This window comes from Ananas comosus, linkage group 1 (genome assembly GCF_001540865.1).
Source record: "Ananas comosus cultivar F153 linkage group 1, ASM154086v1, whole genome shotgun sequence".
NCBI lineage: Eukaryota > Viridiplantae > Streptophyta > Magnoliopsida > Poales > Bromeliaceae > Ananas > Ananas comosus.
Window position 1 is genome coordinate 1472231 of NC_033621.1, and position 17496 is coordinate 1489726.

General features: G+C 33.5%; 2 protein-coding genes across 5 annotated transcripts; one reads left to right on the forward strand and one right to left on the reverse strand.

Annotated features, from left to right (window-relative positions):
- On the forward strand, positions 715–1345 carry LOC109707554. The gene is made up of 2 exons (XM_020228903.1): positions 715–906; positions 1013–1345. Exons 1-2 carry the CDS (start codon positions 720–722, stop codon positions 1261–1263), a joined length of 438 nt encoding a protein of 145 aa, XP_020084492.1. The 5' UTR covers positions 715–719; the 3' UTR covers positions 1264–1345.
- LOC109708616 lies at positions 11780–15685 on the reverse strand. 4 transcript variants are annotated; one of them, XR_002215797.1, is made up of 4 exons: positions 14230–15685; positions 12719–12874; positions 12234–12376; positions 11780–12097 (listed from the first exon to the last, which is right to left on the reverse strand). XR_002215797.1 is itself a non-coding variant. In XM_020230436.1 (2 exons), the coding sequence occupies exons 1-2, from the start codon at positions 15615–15617 to the stop codon at positions 12796–12798; spliced, it is 1467 nt and encodes a 488-aa protein (XP_020086025.1). In that variant the 5' UTR covers positions 15618–15685; the 3' UTR covers positions 12526–12795. The 4 variants fall into 4 exon arrangements, 1 of the variants encoding a protein (XP_020086025.1); XR_002215792.1 differs by having other exon boundaries at positions 11780–12107; XR_002215790.1 differs by having other exon boundaries at positions 11780–12376.

A 17496-nucleotide genomic window follows, 5' to 3' on the forward strand; every position in this document is an offset into this window, starting at 1 on the left:
CAAAACAGCACTAGCAGTCGACAAGATTTTTATTATTATTATTATTATTTTTGCCCCGTCTTGCTCCAGACCTCTATTGCTTCACACTTGTAGCATATTTCATCTTACCAATGAATAAAACGGGTAGTATATATAATATCTTTTTTTCAAAAAAAAAAGTTTAATTTGAAGGTTCAGAGTCAATACCCGGCTCAGATGGGATCAAATTCCTCTGGTCTGAATTCGACCGAGTGGTTCGGAGCGGGTTGGGTCCAATCCTCAAAAATCTGGACGGGGCAATTGAGTTTGGGCTAGAATCAGATTATATAGATATATTATATATAGCAATGTTTTTTTTTTTTTTTTTTTCCCAGTTTTCTATAAATATTTTTAATTAATTTAAGACGCAAATATTACACATTTGTGACGCAAAATTCCATACATGCATACACGCATTCATTAGATTCGGATCTCAATATCTCGAACTAAAAGATCCAGTGTGATATATATCATCTTAATTCGCTATTAATCCTTCGCACAGCTATCATTTTAATCACATTCCTTTATTTTAAGCCCCTGATTCTAACGAATAATTATGCTAATTATGCGGGATTTGTACCGATATCATTTCCTCTATTAAATATAGCATATTCAAGCCCTTTGAATTTCTATATAAACCCATCGGTGATCACTCTGTACCTTTGAGATTAGTAAAAAGTTCCACTGACACATACATTGCCATGAAGATGATCAGTGCAAGTGTGGTTGCTTTAGCTATAGCATCAACCCTCCTCAGCATGTCGGTCCCTCTCGCGGCTCGTTTAAACAAGGAGTTCGTCGTCGGAGGCGACCAACACTGGCGATTCGGGTACAATTACAGTGACTGGGCTCTTCGAAACTTCCCTTTCATCGACGATGACATACTCGGTACGTTTTCACAACGCAAACTCTTCGGCAACGAATTTGTGCCAAATAATTCGTAAACTGATTTAAGCTGAATTGTACAGTAAGATCATGCATTTATACATTTCAGTGTTCAAGTATGATCCTCCGAACGGCACCAACACCCCCTACAACGTCATGAGCTTCGATAACCCCGATGACTACCTCTCGTGCAACGTGGGAAAGGCGAAGGTGCTGGCGAACGAAACGCAGGGCGCCGACGAGGGCTTCAAACACCGCCTCCCCAATACGAATATCCAGTACTTCGCGAGCGGAATCAACGACGGGTTCCAATGCAAGAAAGGGAACATGAAGTTCAGCGTGTGGCCGGCACCATATTAATTCTTGAGCATGACATGAGAGAGATGTGCGTACGTACGTGGTTGTAGTTGCGTTCCATGCATGCAATCGTCGCGAAGAGGCAATATATGCTTTAATATTCTGAATTTAAATAATATTGTACGTAATCTCTCTTTTATATGAGTTTTGTGTTATATATGTTTGTTGTTTAATTGTGTTGATTGATGTTTGTGGATGAGGTTTTATGTTCAGAGTAATAAAATAAGTTTCGGAAAGTAGTGGTCTTTTGTTGTTTGATGATAAGGGAAGATACGGAGATTGGAGAAACTCACGATTAAAAATTCATTCTTCTGATATTATTGATATTATTGCAATTGATAACTAGTTTGTAATAACACAAATTGTAGCAACAAATTATATGTTGCAATAATTTAATTTTCGATGCAATCAAATTAATTGATGTAATTGAGTGGAATTATTGTAGTGACTGGCCTCTGTTTCTCTGTTTGCTTTTTAAAAAAAAAAAATAAATCAAAGTCTATCAAGAATTGAACTGATTTATGTGATAACTAATACGTATCTTTAAATATGTAAACATATATTACATATAATTATTAAATTATTATTTTTGAGACTACTTAATTAATTATATGGTATTTATGGTAAAATTATTTGGTTCCAAAAATAGCAGTAAGGTACATACCAATGTCAATTGCTGATTTGGATACTTTAATATTAACAAAATAATTTATTAAGATCTTTAGAAAAATTTTAATTCAATTTTACTTTAAAGTTGATCTCCAAAAAAAAAAAAGGAAAAAAAGAAAATTACAAAGATCATGAAATTGTACAAAGATCAAGAATTAAAGTCAAACAATTCCATTTATTCTCTATAAATTAAAAAGTGACAGATAATCCCCTATATATATCTTGGTCTCAACACTCTCATCTGACCTAGAAAATCTTCGATTCATAGGCTTGGTCCGAATCCTAACTTCAAATTTTCTTAATTTTTTTGAGTAGAAACTTGATCCAATTTTACTGTAAATTATTTACATATTACATATTATACAGTAAAAAAGAACAAATATAAGACAAAAAATACAAATATCTCAACCTATCCTACATGGCAACATATTAGACAGCTCACATTACAACTAAAACTACATGGCAACATTCTAAAGGTGAGTGTCTGTTCTTAAGATTTTTTTGTTTCCTTTGAGATATTTCTTTTTCATGTCTAAAGAAAATATATCTCTTTGTGGGAATTTATGTGAATTATTTTTGGGTTTGTCCAGGGATGGATTGAAGCCCATACAGGTTGCTGCATTAAGAGGTTGCTGCATTAAGAGGTAATTGTGATGCAGTTGAAGTTCTTCTTCCCTTAACTTCTCCTGTTTCAAGTATATCAAACTGGAGTGTTATGCTTTTGTTCAGAACCCGTTGAGACTTAATTATGTTGAACTCTTATGATGCAGTTCGAGATTCCTTTGAATTTAATTTGGATCAGATCCCCTATGGTTTGGCTCAACTTGGACCCTCATATACTTCAATTTGATTCCGATCAAATCTTTCTGATTTGGTTCGAGACCGGTCTGCATTCGAATTGAGCTCTTATGGTTCGCTTTGGTTTGTAACCCTTTTGCACTTGTTTTGGCCTGAGTCACTTACTGCTCTGTCCAAATTTGCTTTAAAATGAACCGGTTTATACTTGGTTCAGTTTGGTTCGATCCTCATGTGGTTCGGTTTGAGTTTAAGTTTGTACTTTGATTTTGATTTGGCATCGAACTGGTTCGTAGTTCGGTTCAAGTTATGTAGTTTGTGTCGAACCGACATATAGTTCTGTCCTAGTTTGATTTAGGTTGAACTGGTTTATTGTTCGATTCAGCTCGGCTCAATGCCTCGATCTTTTTTTGATTCAGTTCAGGTTGATGTAACATAGGTTGGGTCTCTTTAACTCTTTTTTGCTTTTGGAAAGAAAACTTTTTTAGTACTTCGAAAAATGAATCCATATATACCTTGTTTAGCAATAGTGAAATAGTGCAATTAAAATACATGGATGATAGTTTTAGTATTGATCCTTACGGTTTTGCATATTTTGCACTTTCAATTTCTGATCATTATAAAATTCCTTTTTTGTATAAAATAATTATTTTATCAATTTAATCCAAGTAGGATAGTTTAATCCAAGTAGGATTAAAGAAAAGTTTTTTACACCGAAAATCAAATTTATTCTTAACTTAATAAGAAAAAGATAGAGACAAAGATCAACAATAATGCTAAAAAAAAGATTAAGAGGTGTCAGGCATTTTTGTGCGGTGCACTCTATATTAATGCTCCTAAATTAATGATATTATTAAAATGGATTTATTTTTGCAAAGAATTTTTGTTGGGTAAAATTTAACAATTAAATGAAATCTAATTAGATGAGAGAAAAGTTCTAATTGAATTACAGAATAAGCAAATATTCATTCAATTTTACAGAACAGGTAGTAAATTTATAATCAGATTATATTTTTAATAGAATAAAGATAAATAATTTGTTATAAATTTGATTGAGAAAAATCATACTTAATAAAATTTAAAGAATTGAAAGAATCGAAAGAATTGGAATGGGAACCGAAAGAATTGGAATGGGAGACGAAGAAGCGGAGGAGGGGAGGAAAGGTGAGTGTTTGGGGTGAGATGGGGCGATCCCTTGGATGAGGAAAGGTGAGTGTTTGGGGTGAGATGGGGAGTGTTTGGGGTGAGATGGGGCGATCCCTTTGGATGGGGAAGGGAAAGAGGAGATCTGGGGAAGGGGAGGAGGAGAAGATAGTATATATAAACAAAAGAACAGAGAAGAGGGGTATTTTGAAAATTTGGGAGCAGGAAAATAACATGACTTAACCTTGCAGGAAAATAACATGACATGACCTTGCAGGAAAATAACGTGAATTGGCAAGTGGAGTAGGAAAATAACGTGACTTTGACTTGGCAAGTGGAGCCTTGCAGGAAAATAACGTGAGGAAATTACGTGACTTGGCTGCTATCCGCCTATCCCTCCTCTCCGCGACTTGGCAAAGGCAGTAAGCAGCACGCATCTTAATGTTGCATTTTAAGATATCGCCCTCTGCATATATATTTATTTATTGCAGCGATGATGCAACTAGTAGTAAGGGTGAAAGCGGATCCGATATTATCAAATATTCGACAAAATTATATTCGCATCTATTTTTTTTAAGATATAAATTAAATACGGATATATATATCTATATTGAATTTTTATTACCATATTCGCTAAAAACGGATTCGGATATGATCGGATATTTTTTCAGATTCGATTATGAATTGAATATATATTTAAATAATAATATATATTAATATCCACATATACAAAAAATATTATTTTATTTCTCTATCTTGTTTTCTAACTATATTTCTTCACATATAAAATACATAATTTTAATATATAACTCATTATAAAATAATTAAAAAAATAAAAATTCACCTTAGTAAGGAGTAAACAAGAAAGATGGACTCTGAATGGAAGGAATTGGGCGGAGCGGGCGGATGGATATAAAAATATAAAGAATATAAAATAATAATACTAAAATCCCGATACTCATATCCAAATTCATTTTTTTTTGATATCCGAAAAAATTTAATTTCTGAAATTATATTCATATCCATATCTGACTGGATCCGGATATTTTCTATCCGGATCCGAATATTTTTTAATAATATTCTATCAGTTTTCACCCCTAATTAGTAGTATCCTCTGTGGTGATGAGGATAATTAATTAAGAAGACGCCACATCAGAATCGGAATTAAAATGATTACAACAAAATAGTGGCATGCTTAGGTAGATAAAAAAAATTAAATCAAATTTTCAGACAGAATAAGTAATCACATAAAATTTTTGGGCTTTTTTGTATTTAGCCCCATGCACCTAAACAAAATTATAAATGATTCTACCAAATTTATATTTGCACATATAGTCTTTTTTTTGTCACGCAAGCATTACGTTTGTATTTTTATGTTGAACACGATGAATGAACCATCATATTTAAACACAGTGATTGGATCACCGTGTTTATATCCATGCTATAATCTCTCATTTTTTACTTAAAAACAAAAAAAATAAAAAAAAAATATACAATAATCTAATCATCCTATTCAATTTAAAAATACCACATAAGTGCTAGCATGACAATTAGAAGAGGGCATTCATCATATTCAACTTGAAAATACCACCTAAGCACTAGCGTGAGTGCGTGACAATTAAAAGAGGGTTGTTTATGCAAATAGAAATTTGTTAGGATTATTTACAAATATTTTTTGAGGGCCTAAATGTAAAAAAGAGTCCAAAATTTATACATGAGTGACTTCGTTCAACCATGCTAAAAAATAATTATCTAATTACAAAATATATGGCAATTTGATCGAGTTAATGATTGGAAAGATAATTTTGTTTGTTTAGTGCTCAATAAGATGGAAATAATGAAATATTCGAACGGATGTTAAAATAGTTCAAAATTAAAAAAAAAAAAATCTGTTATTATTAGTTCTTGGACCAGGTGTAGCATGAATCCTTGAGCTTGACCAATCAAAATACAACATATTCTACCGACCGTTTCTAGAGCAAGTGGTAAAAGGTTTGGTGGTTGGTACCCGAGACCCAAGTTCGAATCCTAGTTGATTCACATTTTCAGCTAAGTTTATTTCTAAATAGAATAAACGAAGCGGGTAGCGTGTTATCTATCTCTCAAAAAAAATACAACATATTCTTGAAAAAGAAGGGAATTTTTTAGTGGCCCTACGTATCAACCACTTAATATCATTATTACTATCATTATTTTTATTAGCCTTACTTTACTATAATATTTTCCTATAAAATGTAGCAGAGATAACGCATGAAATGCACTTGTTTTTTATCTTTCTTTTTGTTTTTTTAAATAACGATAAGATTTATTACCAAGAAAAATATGAGTCGTTCTGATAAACAACAGCATGATATCATACCATAAACATGTATCAGAAGTAAGAAGCATCTTTCATCTCTGCATGCTCAGTTCATTTTACTTAATAAAATGAAACCGGTAACTTCTTAAAAAAGAAAAAAGAAGAAGAAGTGAGAAGCATCTTCCCTGGTACGATTTTAGAAGGTATGCTAACTAGCTTACATTTAAAAAAAAAAAAAAATTGTTATTAAAACTTTTATAGTAAAGCTACTTCTTTTGAAACAAAACTCATTTTGCAAAACAGAAGAGAATAGGACTTCAACTTTGGCATTGGAAAACAGTTCCAAACCAAAAAAAGGGGAGTTGTAAGAATATTTAATCTAGTACATCAATGAGAAAAGAAGAACTAAATAAAAAATAATCCGTAGTAGTATGAAAATATGCTTCTTTGGGCGCTATGATGCGCCATGCCCCAACTTTTAAAGCTAAAAACTCCATTTTTACCAGAATTAAAAAGTAAGCCTCATCTAATGAAATAATAAGATTTAAAACAAATGGGACTATTAGCAGGTAGCCATTCCACCCTATACGAAATGAAGAAAAATCCAACAACTTACCACACAAACATTAGGGAAACATAAAAACATCTAGCGATTGAAACTAATTGATTAAATGGGCAGAAGAAACCAAATAGGCGCATCATTACACAAATGAATAACACTAAGAACCCACATCACAAAACCACAACAGAGCCATTTAACCAAAAAAGGAAAAAGAATATATATATATATATATATATATATATATAGCTGCTGGTACGCTTCTGGAAGCACGGAGCCCTCCGTGCTTCAAGTTGTTTCGATGTTGATTTTCGAATCGACATCGGCTCCGTTAGAGTTGATCTAGAGTATTTGAAGTACCTAGAAAATAAATTTTGTGATTTTCGATATCATTTGCATAGTGATCGAAGGTGCTCAAAATCAATAATTTTAATGGCCGTAATGAGCCGTTTGCAAGTTTAACGTGTAGAAATATCCAAATCACATAAAATTTTAATAAAATTTTTTTATACCTATATAAAACAAGATCAATAACTTTGATCTAAAATTTTAATGTCATATCATCATATTTTGTAAGATTTTTATTTTCAGCCGTTGATTTTGAGCTACTTCGATCACTAGGCAACTGATATCGAAAAATCGCAAAATTTATTTTCTAAGATACTTCAAATACTCTAGATCAAGTCTAACGAGCCGCTTGTCGATTCGAAAGTCCGAACATCGAAAACAACTTGGAAGCACGGAGCGCTCCGTGCTTCCAGAAGCATACCAGATGCACTCTATATATATATATATATATAAAATATATAGCTAGTGAATAGAATTTTCAATTCTTTTACACCGTTAAACTAGCAAGTCTCACATACCGGCCGTTAAAAATTGTCAATTTTATGAGTTTTTGATCGTAAGGTAAATGATGTCGAAAAATTATAAAATTTAATTTCTAAAAATTTTAAATGCTCTAGATAATATTTAACGGTATAGATCGTCGATTCGGAAGCTCTATCATCGAAAATAACTTATGAGTACGAGGGCGGTCGTACTCATAATAATATAGTAGTCGGACTCATATAGAGTAGGGCTACTATACTTTTATGAGTATTGGACCCTTCGTACTCATAAGTTGTTCTCGATATTGGAGCTTCCGAATTGACGATCCACACTGTTAAATATAATCTAGAGTATTTGAAACTTCTAGAAAATAGATTTCGTAATTTTTCAAAATCATAATAAAATCCATCAAACGGACATAAAATGAATGGTCAAAATCGAACAACGTCCTAAAAATAGATGATCAGATCCTTCAATTTAAGATCAGAGTTATTGATCTTTATCTAGGTAGTGAACAGAATTTTCTATCAAAAATTCAACATATTCCAATTCTCTTACACCGTTAAACTAGCAAGTATCCCATATCGGCAGTTAAAAATTATCAATTTTGTGAGCTTTTGATCGTAAGGTAAATGATGTAGAAATATTATGAAATTTAATTTCTAGAAATTTTAAATGCTCTAGATAATATTTAACTGTATAGACCGTTGATTCGGAAGCTCTATCATCGAAAACAACTTATGAGTACGAGGGTGATCGTACTCATAATAGTATAGCAGCCGGATTTTATATATATATATAGAGTAGGACTGTTGTGCTCTCAGGAGCATGGAGGCCTCCGTGCTCCTGAGTCGTTTTCGATGATAGAATTTTCGAATCGACGATCGGCTCCGTTAGACTTGATCTAGTGTATTTGAAGTTACTAGAAAATTTTTTTTGTAATTTTTCGATATCATTTACCTAGTGATCGAAAGTATTCAAAATCAAAAATTTTGAATGGTTGATATCTACCGTTTTTAAGTTTAACGGTATAGAAGTATTCAATGGTTGATATCTACCGTTTTTAAGTTATTTTCAATGATGCGGCTTCCAAATCGATGATCGGCTCCGTTAGACTTGATCTACACTATTAAAAGTATTTGGAAACTAAATTTCATAATTTTTCGGCATCATTTACCTATCAAACGAATAGTGTAAAAATGAACGGCTGAAAATAAAAATTTCAAAAAAAATGATGATAAAAGACTTGAATTTAAGATCAGGAGTACTGATCTTACTCTAAATAGTAAAAAAAAAATCTGTAAAAGTTTGATCAAATTTGAATTGTTTTACACCGTTAAATTCATAAATGCATCACATCTACCATTAAAATTGTCAATTTGAAACCTTTTGATCACTAGCCAAATGATGTTGAAAAATTATGAAATTTAGTTTTCAAATATTTTCAATAATGTAGATCAAGTCTAACAGAGCCGATCGTCGATTTGGAAGCCGCATCATTGAAAACAACATGGTAGCACGAAGGCCTCCGTGCTACCGATAGTATACCGCTGTTTATATTTAATATATATATATATTATTGTATTCTATTATATATATATCATAGACGACTACTATATATTATAGGACGAGCCTTAGTACTACGTTTTTCCCCAGTTTAGTATCTATCCTTTTAGTCATTTTCACCGTTAGTATACTATTAACAACATCTAACCTAAAAAGGCCCAATCATTGTAACGCATCTTTATCAAGAGCCAAAATTGGTTAGCACCATATGTTGGTGCTATTTAATTAGTATATTAGCTAGTTCTATTTATATTATATAATAGGCTACTATGTATTGAATGCACCAGTTATTTGGGGCTACATGTTTTGTGGCCATTTGGATTAAGGTGTCGTTTAGATGATGTGGGGCATCTAGGTACGGTTGAGTGGGTGGGTTCGGTAGTGTGGTTGATAGTATGATCTAACGGGGTGAAAATGATCAAAGAGTAACTTAACGGAAAAAACTTGGTACGCACAAGTGCTCGTGCTATTAATAGCATAGTAGACGAACTTCTTCTTCTCGGCTCTCTCTCTTCTCCTCCCCTCTCTTCTCTCTCTCTTCTCTCTCTCTTTTCTCTCTCTCTTCTATATATATATATATATATTTATATTATAGTCCGGGTATATTATCTTATTGGTATTGATAGTCTTGTTTATGTTTCATTAAGTTGTTTTCAGGATGATATAGCTTTCGAATCGACGTATCCCATGTTACACGTCTATCTAGGTATTAAACTTTGTAGAAATATTTATAATTTTTTGATTTATTTACTTATTGTGAGTGCAGTTTAATTTTAAGCATATGAGATATTTGTAGTTTAAGGTGAAAAGAATAAGAATATTGTTGGATTTTATAGAATTTATTCACTAAATAAAGATCTTCCCGATCTAAATGAAGATTGCATATTCTGTTGTAGGATGTACAGCTCGTTTGATTTTACCGGTCAGTTTACACGCTTCATGAAGTTTATAATGATTTTGAAAAATTAAAAATTGTTTTTTCGTAGAAGTTTATATTATCTAGTATGTTTGAACGTGTGGTTGTTTGATTCGAAACAATCGAAACAAGTTATGAGTGAAATGCTCTTATTGTAAGAGGTATAGTGCCTACATATATATTATTATTTATATATATATATATTATATTATATGAGTATATAGTATATATATAGAGTTGAGTGAGTCAAACTTTTCATGGACTCTTCAACTTTTGACCCGGGTCAGTTATGGTTCTAACATCTATTTTTATACTTTTAGGAGGGTTTGGAGCCAGGAGACAGGGTCTCAACCTTCCCAGTCTTTTCTCTCTTTACCCATATATATTTATATATATAGATAGGTCTATATGCTATTAATAGACCAGAGTCATTGTGTATCAAGTTTTTGCGGTAGGATTTGTTGTGGTGGTGTGGTGAATATGATGATATCGGGACCCTAGGTGGATGTGGGTGGTTGGTTGATAATATGATTAAACGGGTGAATGAGCCAAAGTGTAATTTAACGGTGAAAGTGTAGTCAGCACAGAGTGTTGTATTTAATACTAATAGCCGGAATTTTATATTATATTATATATATATATATATAATATATTATATATATATTCTTATTTTATTCTTATTTAATAAAGGGGGTTTGGAGGCCCAATGGTGAAACGTGTCCTCCAAAACGCTTTATCTTTTTCGAATATGTTATATATATATTTATATATATTATTATTCCATTAAAGGGGGTTTGGGAGGCCAGAGAGTGAAGTGTCCCTTTTTTTTTTCCAAAGACCCTCTTTATCTTCTTTCCGATTAATTTATATAGTATATATATATATATATATATATATAGTATTTATTTTTATTTGATATCAATTTAAAATTTTATATTTTTTATTTTTAAAGTTTTAAGATTTATATTTTATACTTTATTGCTAATTTAAGTTTAAATTATAATATTTATTTCTATTTTGTTAACTTAATTTAAATTTTAAATCTCTACTTATAATTATAAATTCATTTTATTAGATCGGGTATAAATTCGGATATAAATTTACGTATTGATTTAAATTTAAGTATGTAATATCGTTGATATAAAAATACATATTTAATTGGTCTTCGAAGACTAAATTTTAATTCTTAAACTCTATGAATAATATATTTTATTAATAATTGCATAATAGAATCGTATTTTGCTATTAATTCATGATAGATTTATTATCTTAAATATCGTTGTATAAAAAAATAATTTTAAATTTTTTAGTGAAAAATTTTAAAGATATAGTGTATATGTATATATAATTAATTATTTTATTAAGCAATTTATTCTACAAATTTACTTCCCTTCTATCTATTGATTTTTTAAAAATTATTTTGATAGATTTATCTCAAATCTTTCTCATATAAATCTTTATAAAATAAAGTGATGTATAAATTTATTTAGGCATATATTAATTTTAAGATTTAACTATTAAATTATTTTTATATAATTTTTATTTAATTAATAATTAGACTTATAAAACTATATAAAAATATTAAAAAAATAAAATTTATTATAAAAATATTTTAGATCCGCAACATCGCGCGTGTATTTCACTAGTTTGCATTATGATTGAATTGAAAACTTGAGTCCGAAGAGGAGAAGAAGAATCCACAACAACAACAACAACAACAAAGTCATTGATTTTGGGCAGTTCTATTATTTTTCTGTTCAGCTATGTCTTGTTCACGATTCTCCATCAAACCAAGTGTTAAAGGGGGGCAATGACAAGGAGCAACCGCTAATAATCATAAACGTAGAAGTGAAGAATAAGAAAGTGTGAGCTCATGAGTTTTACAAGTATCTCACACATAAAAATAATCGATATTATATTATCACACATAAAAAATAAAAAATAAAAAAAAAAAACAATATTATTGCAGCTCCAGTGAATATCCACCTCTAGTTAGATCTTCTACATGAATCATGATATCATGTCCATTATTAGATCGGTGCAATGTTTCCTATCCAACCTGTTACAGACTACAATATCCATGGATAATCCAGAAACTATTACAATGCTACATGCAAGCAGGTTGATATAAGATTTGTCTTATGAAAAAGTGACTTCTATAATATATGTTAATCAAAACCAAAAGGAAATCTCACCTTGGAGGTTGGTTCATCTAAAGCTGGGTAGGCCCCAGTCTCCAGCTCTGTGGTTCGAGCATCAAGGAAACTGCAAATAGCTTCTAAACAAACCTCCAGGGCACGGAACTCAAAAGGAGACAGCACTTCACAAGATTAGCAGCCTGAGAGATTAAGAAGACCCTCATTGCAAAAGATAAAATAGCCAGGAAATATGCTAAGAGTTGTAAATGAATATATATCAAACAATAAGAATACTAAGCATATAGTGCTATTCTGTGTTAAGCGTGATATGTTATCATGACAAAAGACAGGCCCGCATAACACATCACAATGTATATAGTGTAGTATAGGTGACAGTACATTACATTGACAATTTGTGACCATAACATTGTATTAACAAATACACTGCTACACATATAATAGCATCTTAATCCACCTGATTGTTAAACAGAAAAGAGCTTTCATGGTGGGAAAGGTAAATGTGATGAGTATATGCAACATACCATCCGCCTCACCAGCTTCTGCATTATTTTGGCTAGTTAAGTTCTCCTTCCTTCCACCCTGCCCTTGCTAAAGAACACTAGCTGGTGGTAAAGGCGCCTCCGAAGCTCCTCGACGATTGGAACAACATGTTCGTCTGTAGGATCTCTATGCAACACCTAATTGGAGCAAACAAAACACTTAACAATCCATAGCCGAGCGACGAGGCACGAGATTGTATCAAGTTCATTAAAAGCAAAATTTGTAGTTATCTTTAGCTCTCTCTCCCTCACTCTTCCTTTTTTACTAGCAGAGATCAAACCAAAGAGATGCCAAGCTTAATAGATCAAGTGACAAGCAAAGCAAATGTCAAATCAATTAAAAAGTCTTAGTCTAACTGAGCAGAAAGTAAGCTATAATCAGATTTTACTATCTTATAGAGCCATGTCCTTGCACCAACAATACTCTGCCACATCTATGCAAATATAGATATGTAGGTGCATATACAGTAGAGAGAGGCTAATAGCGAAGCTAGTCATATTAGGACTCGGGAAGGATTAGTTAAAATTCACCAAAAAAAAAAAAAAAAAGTTTTTTCAGTTGCATTGGAAACTTCGGGCTGAAATATAAAAAAATGATAAAATTAAGGGAGAATTAATATAAGTGCTTGAGCTAAAGATTTGAGCTTTGAATACAGAATGTCGGATTCGAAAATTATCAGATGGATGCAAATTAACGTCGTGTGAATAACTCTTAAGAGGCCTAAGGTCCAGACGTATGGATAAATTTTGAATTCCAGAAAATCTTTTTTCAAATTTATTTGATTTCAGTCAACTAATGGCGTTTTGATCTTATAATTTTAAAAAATTATTTATTTTAATTAATTTATCGTTGCGAAAATTGCATGAAATATACTACACCTGTAAAGTTAAATGATGCATTCAAATTTCAAATTTTGAAGTCATAGTGCCGTTGACTGATTCCAATCAAACAAACTAAAAGACTGGATAGTAAAATTAAAATTTTAAAAGTTGGATAACTAAATCAAAATGGTCGATATTTTCATATCAGTTCTCTACATATTTTCAAAAAATAAAAATTAATTAGTGTGAAATGTCTTGTGTAAGAAGCTACTCCGGCGACAAAATAAACTAGAGAACACAATTTCACACAAGAAAAATGCAGGGCTATAAACTGATGAAACTAAGCTGATGGAGAACATAATTTTATAGAAGAAAAATACAGGCCTATAAACTGATGGAGCTAAACTGATGGAGAACATAATCTCACACAAGAAAAGTACAGGCCTATAAACTGATGGAGAATGCTAATTTTATAGAAGAAAAATACAGGCCTATAAATTGATGGAACTAAAATGATGGAGAACATAATCTCACACAAGAAAAGTACATGCCTATAAACTGATGGAGAATGCTTATTATATCATAAATAGTTAGTTGTGCAAATTTGAAATTCCAATGTATAGAATTTGCCTCCTTGACTAAGAAACTACTCCAAGAAGCTAGGTACAAACCAGTGGGACGCTTTGGTGAAAGGAAGACCCAGTATCTTGGACCCCCCTATGGGGCGCACCCGGTAAATTTCTTTCCCTCCCATCTCCATCTTCTCAAAAAGTTCTTCGCATTGGACAAACGGCGAAGAGAGGTAGACATAGCCCGGCATACATTCCGAACCAGCTAAACTGTTAGCACAGACGGATAAAGAAGAGCCGTGCGCTACGAATGTCATTTGATTGCTCAATCCTTCTTCCGTTACGTCCACCCAGGCCCTATTTCTCAGGTCCAGCTTGAGAACTGCCATAGTCGTTATCGCGGATAGGAGTACCAGCAGGACTTGTCCGCAGGACTCGACGAGGTAACAGCTCGACCAAAAATACCCGAGGGGTGGCCCGTCGATCAGCCAGGTAAGAGACACCTTCGGGTCGTCGGCATTGGGGTCGAAAACGCCTAGCATCCTCTGCTGCTGCGTTAGAAAGTAAATCTTTCCGTCGTGCGCCACAATGCTGCTGCTGTCCCTTTCGTACATGGCCTTGTACGGCGCGCCGGTGCTGACGGCCTGCCAGACGCGGTCCCCGATCCTGCAGAAGACGAGAAGGCCGTCGCCGAGGAACGCGACCACGCAGCTCGGGCCGTCGACGGGCGAGGAGGAGAGGACGGCGGGAGAGGCGGCCGAGCGGCGACGACGGCGGCCTCCTGCGCCGACGACCCACAAGGGGAGCCTGATGCGAGCGTCGGTCGCGGGGTTCAGAAGGAAGTGGGGGGCGGCGGTCTCCGAGTAGGCGAAAAGGAGCCAGCCGTGAGAGCAGCCCCGGATGTGCGCGCCCCGAGTGCCCGGCAGCTCGACGACGACCATGCCTCCTCGCACCCCGCAGCCGTCGCCGCCGGCCAGGCTGTAGAAGACGAACTTCTCCGCGCTCGCGTCGACGCTGACGCCGCCGCCGACGGCGATGCCGCTGGTGCGGCTGTCGCCGCGGTAGACGAGCCACGGGCAGGCAGACCGAGGAGGGGGCGGGAAGCCTTCTCGGACGGAACGCCACGGGCGGCAGACGCGGCCGAAACAGACGAGGTCGCGCGGCCAAGTCAGGCGGGCTAGTACCTGTTCGAGGATGTGGCCGGGCAGCTCCGACCAACGGCGACGATAATATTCCTTCTTCTTCTTCCCCTCTTCTTCTTCTTCTTCTCCTGCTGCTGCTGCGCTTCTTATTCTTATTTGCTTGTGATCGTCTCTAGTAGTAGTAGTAGTAGGTGGTAAATAATACCAATCGAAGCCCCTCCTCTTCCGCTTGCGGTCGACGATTTTATTCCCCTCTGTTTCCTTCTGATTGTCTCTTGTAGGTGGCAGATAATACCAATTGAATTCGCTCCTCTCCCTCTCGGGGACGATTTTATTCTCCTGATCCATTATTATATCTCTCTGGCAAACAATGCCAATTAATCGAAACACCCTCCAGTCCTCTTCCTCACGCGGACGATTTTATTCTCCTCCAGTATTATCTATGCTATATATATATATATATATATATATAGAGGAGAGAGACTAATAGCGAAGTTAGTCATATTAGGACTCGGGAAGGATTAATTAAAATTCACCAGAAAGAAAGAAAATGTTCTTTTTCAGTATTATCGGAAAATTCAGGATAAAATCTAAAAATTTGATAAAATTTACGGAAAATTATTATAATTGCTTGAGCTAAAGATTTGAACTTTAGATTGATGCAAATTATCTTCCTGTGTAAATGGCTCCTAATAGGTTTAAAATCAGTCGTATGGATAAATTTGGGGTCTAGAAATTACTTTTTCAAATTTATTTGATTTCAATCAATCAATAGCTGTGGAAGCCTAGTTGCTTCCCGCATTTGCTAAGTTCTATCTCTTTATGAATGAAGCGGTAGCATACTACCTTCTCTCAAAAAAAAATAAAATAAAATAAAATAATTATTTACTTTATTAAATTTATCGTTACGAGAATTACACGAAATATACTACACTTATAAAGATAAATAATGTATTTAAATTTTGAACTCACAGCAAATTTAACTCATTCAAATCTAACAAATTGAAAGATTGGACAGTAAAATTGAAATTTTAAAATATTAGATAACCAAATCAAGACGATTTATATTTCAGATTGGCTCTATACATTTTTACAAAAAATAAAAAATAATTAGTATGAAATGTCTTGTAATCAAATTTCAAGTCGTCACATATATTCTCTACACGCACCCTTATTAAGAAATTCAGTTTTGATAGCACAATTTGAATTTTATTCATGATTTAAATTTGAATTAAAATTATAAATTTAGTATTATATATTGAAATACGACATTATATATGTATACACGCTTGGGAGAGAAATTTTGGATTTGAATTCAAAATTTATAAATAGTTTGTTCTAATAATCAAAGTCCAATCCTAACTATGATCGTGGACATACCAAGGATTGGTTTCTCCCTCAACTACTAGGGCTTAGTTTGGTATTGAGATCTATCTAACGTTATTAGATAAAATGGAGTTGAGGAAAAAGCATATAGGGATATACTTCTGCGTTCTCTGGTGGGACCGCAGAAAATATATCGTAACCGACTCATCGCAATATGCGGAACGCAATATTATATACGGAAACAAACAGGGTATTTTTTCATCGTCGTTTCTCACTTCACGTAACACAATTTCCCTCCAATCCCAGGCGGGGAGATTGCGTTACGTACGGTGACAAAGTACGTTGAAAAAATAGCATATTTGTTTTCTTACATAATATTGCGTTCCGCATATCGCGATGAGTTGGTTACGATATATTTTCTGTGGTCCCATCGGAAAAAACAGAAACATATCCTTATATACTTTTTCCTCAACTTCATTTTATCTAATAACGTTAGATAGAGCTCAATACCAAACTAAGCCTAATAGATCTATCTTCAAGCTAACAGCTGAATCTGATGTGGGGGCAACGCGAATAGCCGCATCAGCAGCCGGTTGGACGAAAGGGAAAAGTACAGGAGCTTTTTTATAATTAAATAAATTTTGAGTCAAATTTTAAATTTAATTTTTAATTTTGATTAGAATTCTTAATCAAATTTAGATTTTTTTAATTCAAATATAGATTTTGGACTTAAAATTCAAATGGAATTTATATTTAAATTTCAAATCTAAATTTATATACAAAATCAAAGTTAAATATAAATACAAAACTTAAAATTTAACATTTAAATATTATATTCAAATTTAAATTTGAATAAATTTTGAATTTAAATTTGAAATTTAGATCTAGCTTTAATTTGAAA

Bases quoted from the DNA above. Each gene is read 5' to 3' on its own strand.
- LOC109707554 (XM_020228903.1), top strand. From the start codon at position 720: ATGAAGATGATCAGTGCAAGTGTGGTTGCTTTAGCTATAGCATCAACC. The intron at 907-1,012 runs GTACGTTTTCAC...TATACATTTCAG, and splicing joins CATCGACGATGACATACTCG to TGTTCAAGTATGATCCTCCG.
- LOC109708616 (XM_020230436.1), bottom strand. From the start codon at position 15,617: ATGGATCAGGAGAATAAAATCGTCCCCGAGAGGGAGAGGAGCGAATTC. The intron at 12,875-14,229 runs GTTTGTACCTAG...TGCTCCAATTAG, and splicing joins TTCACCAAAGCGTCCCACTG to GTGTTGCATAGAGATCCTAC.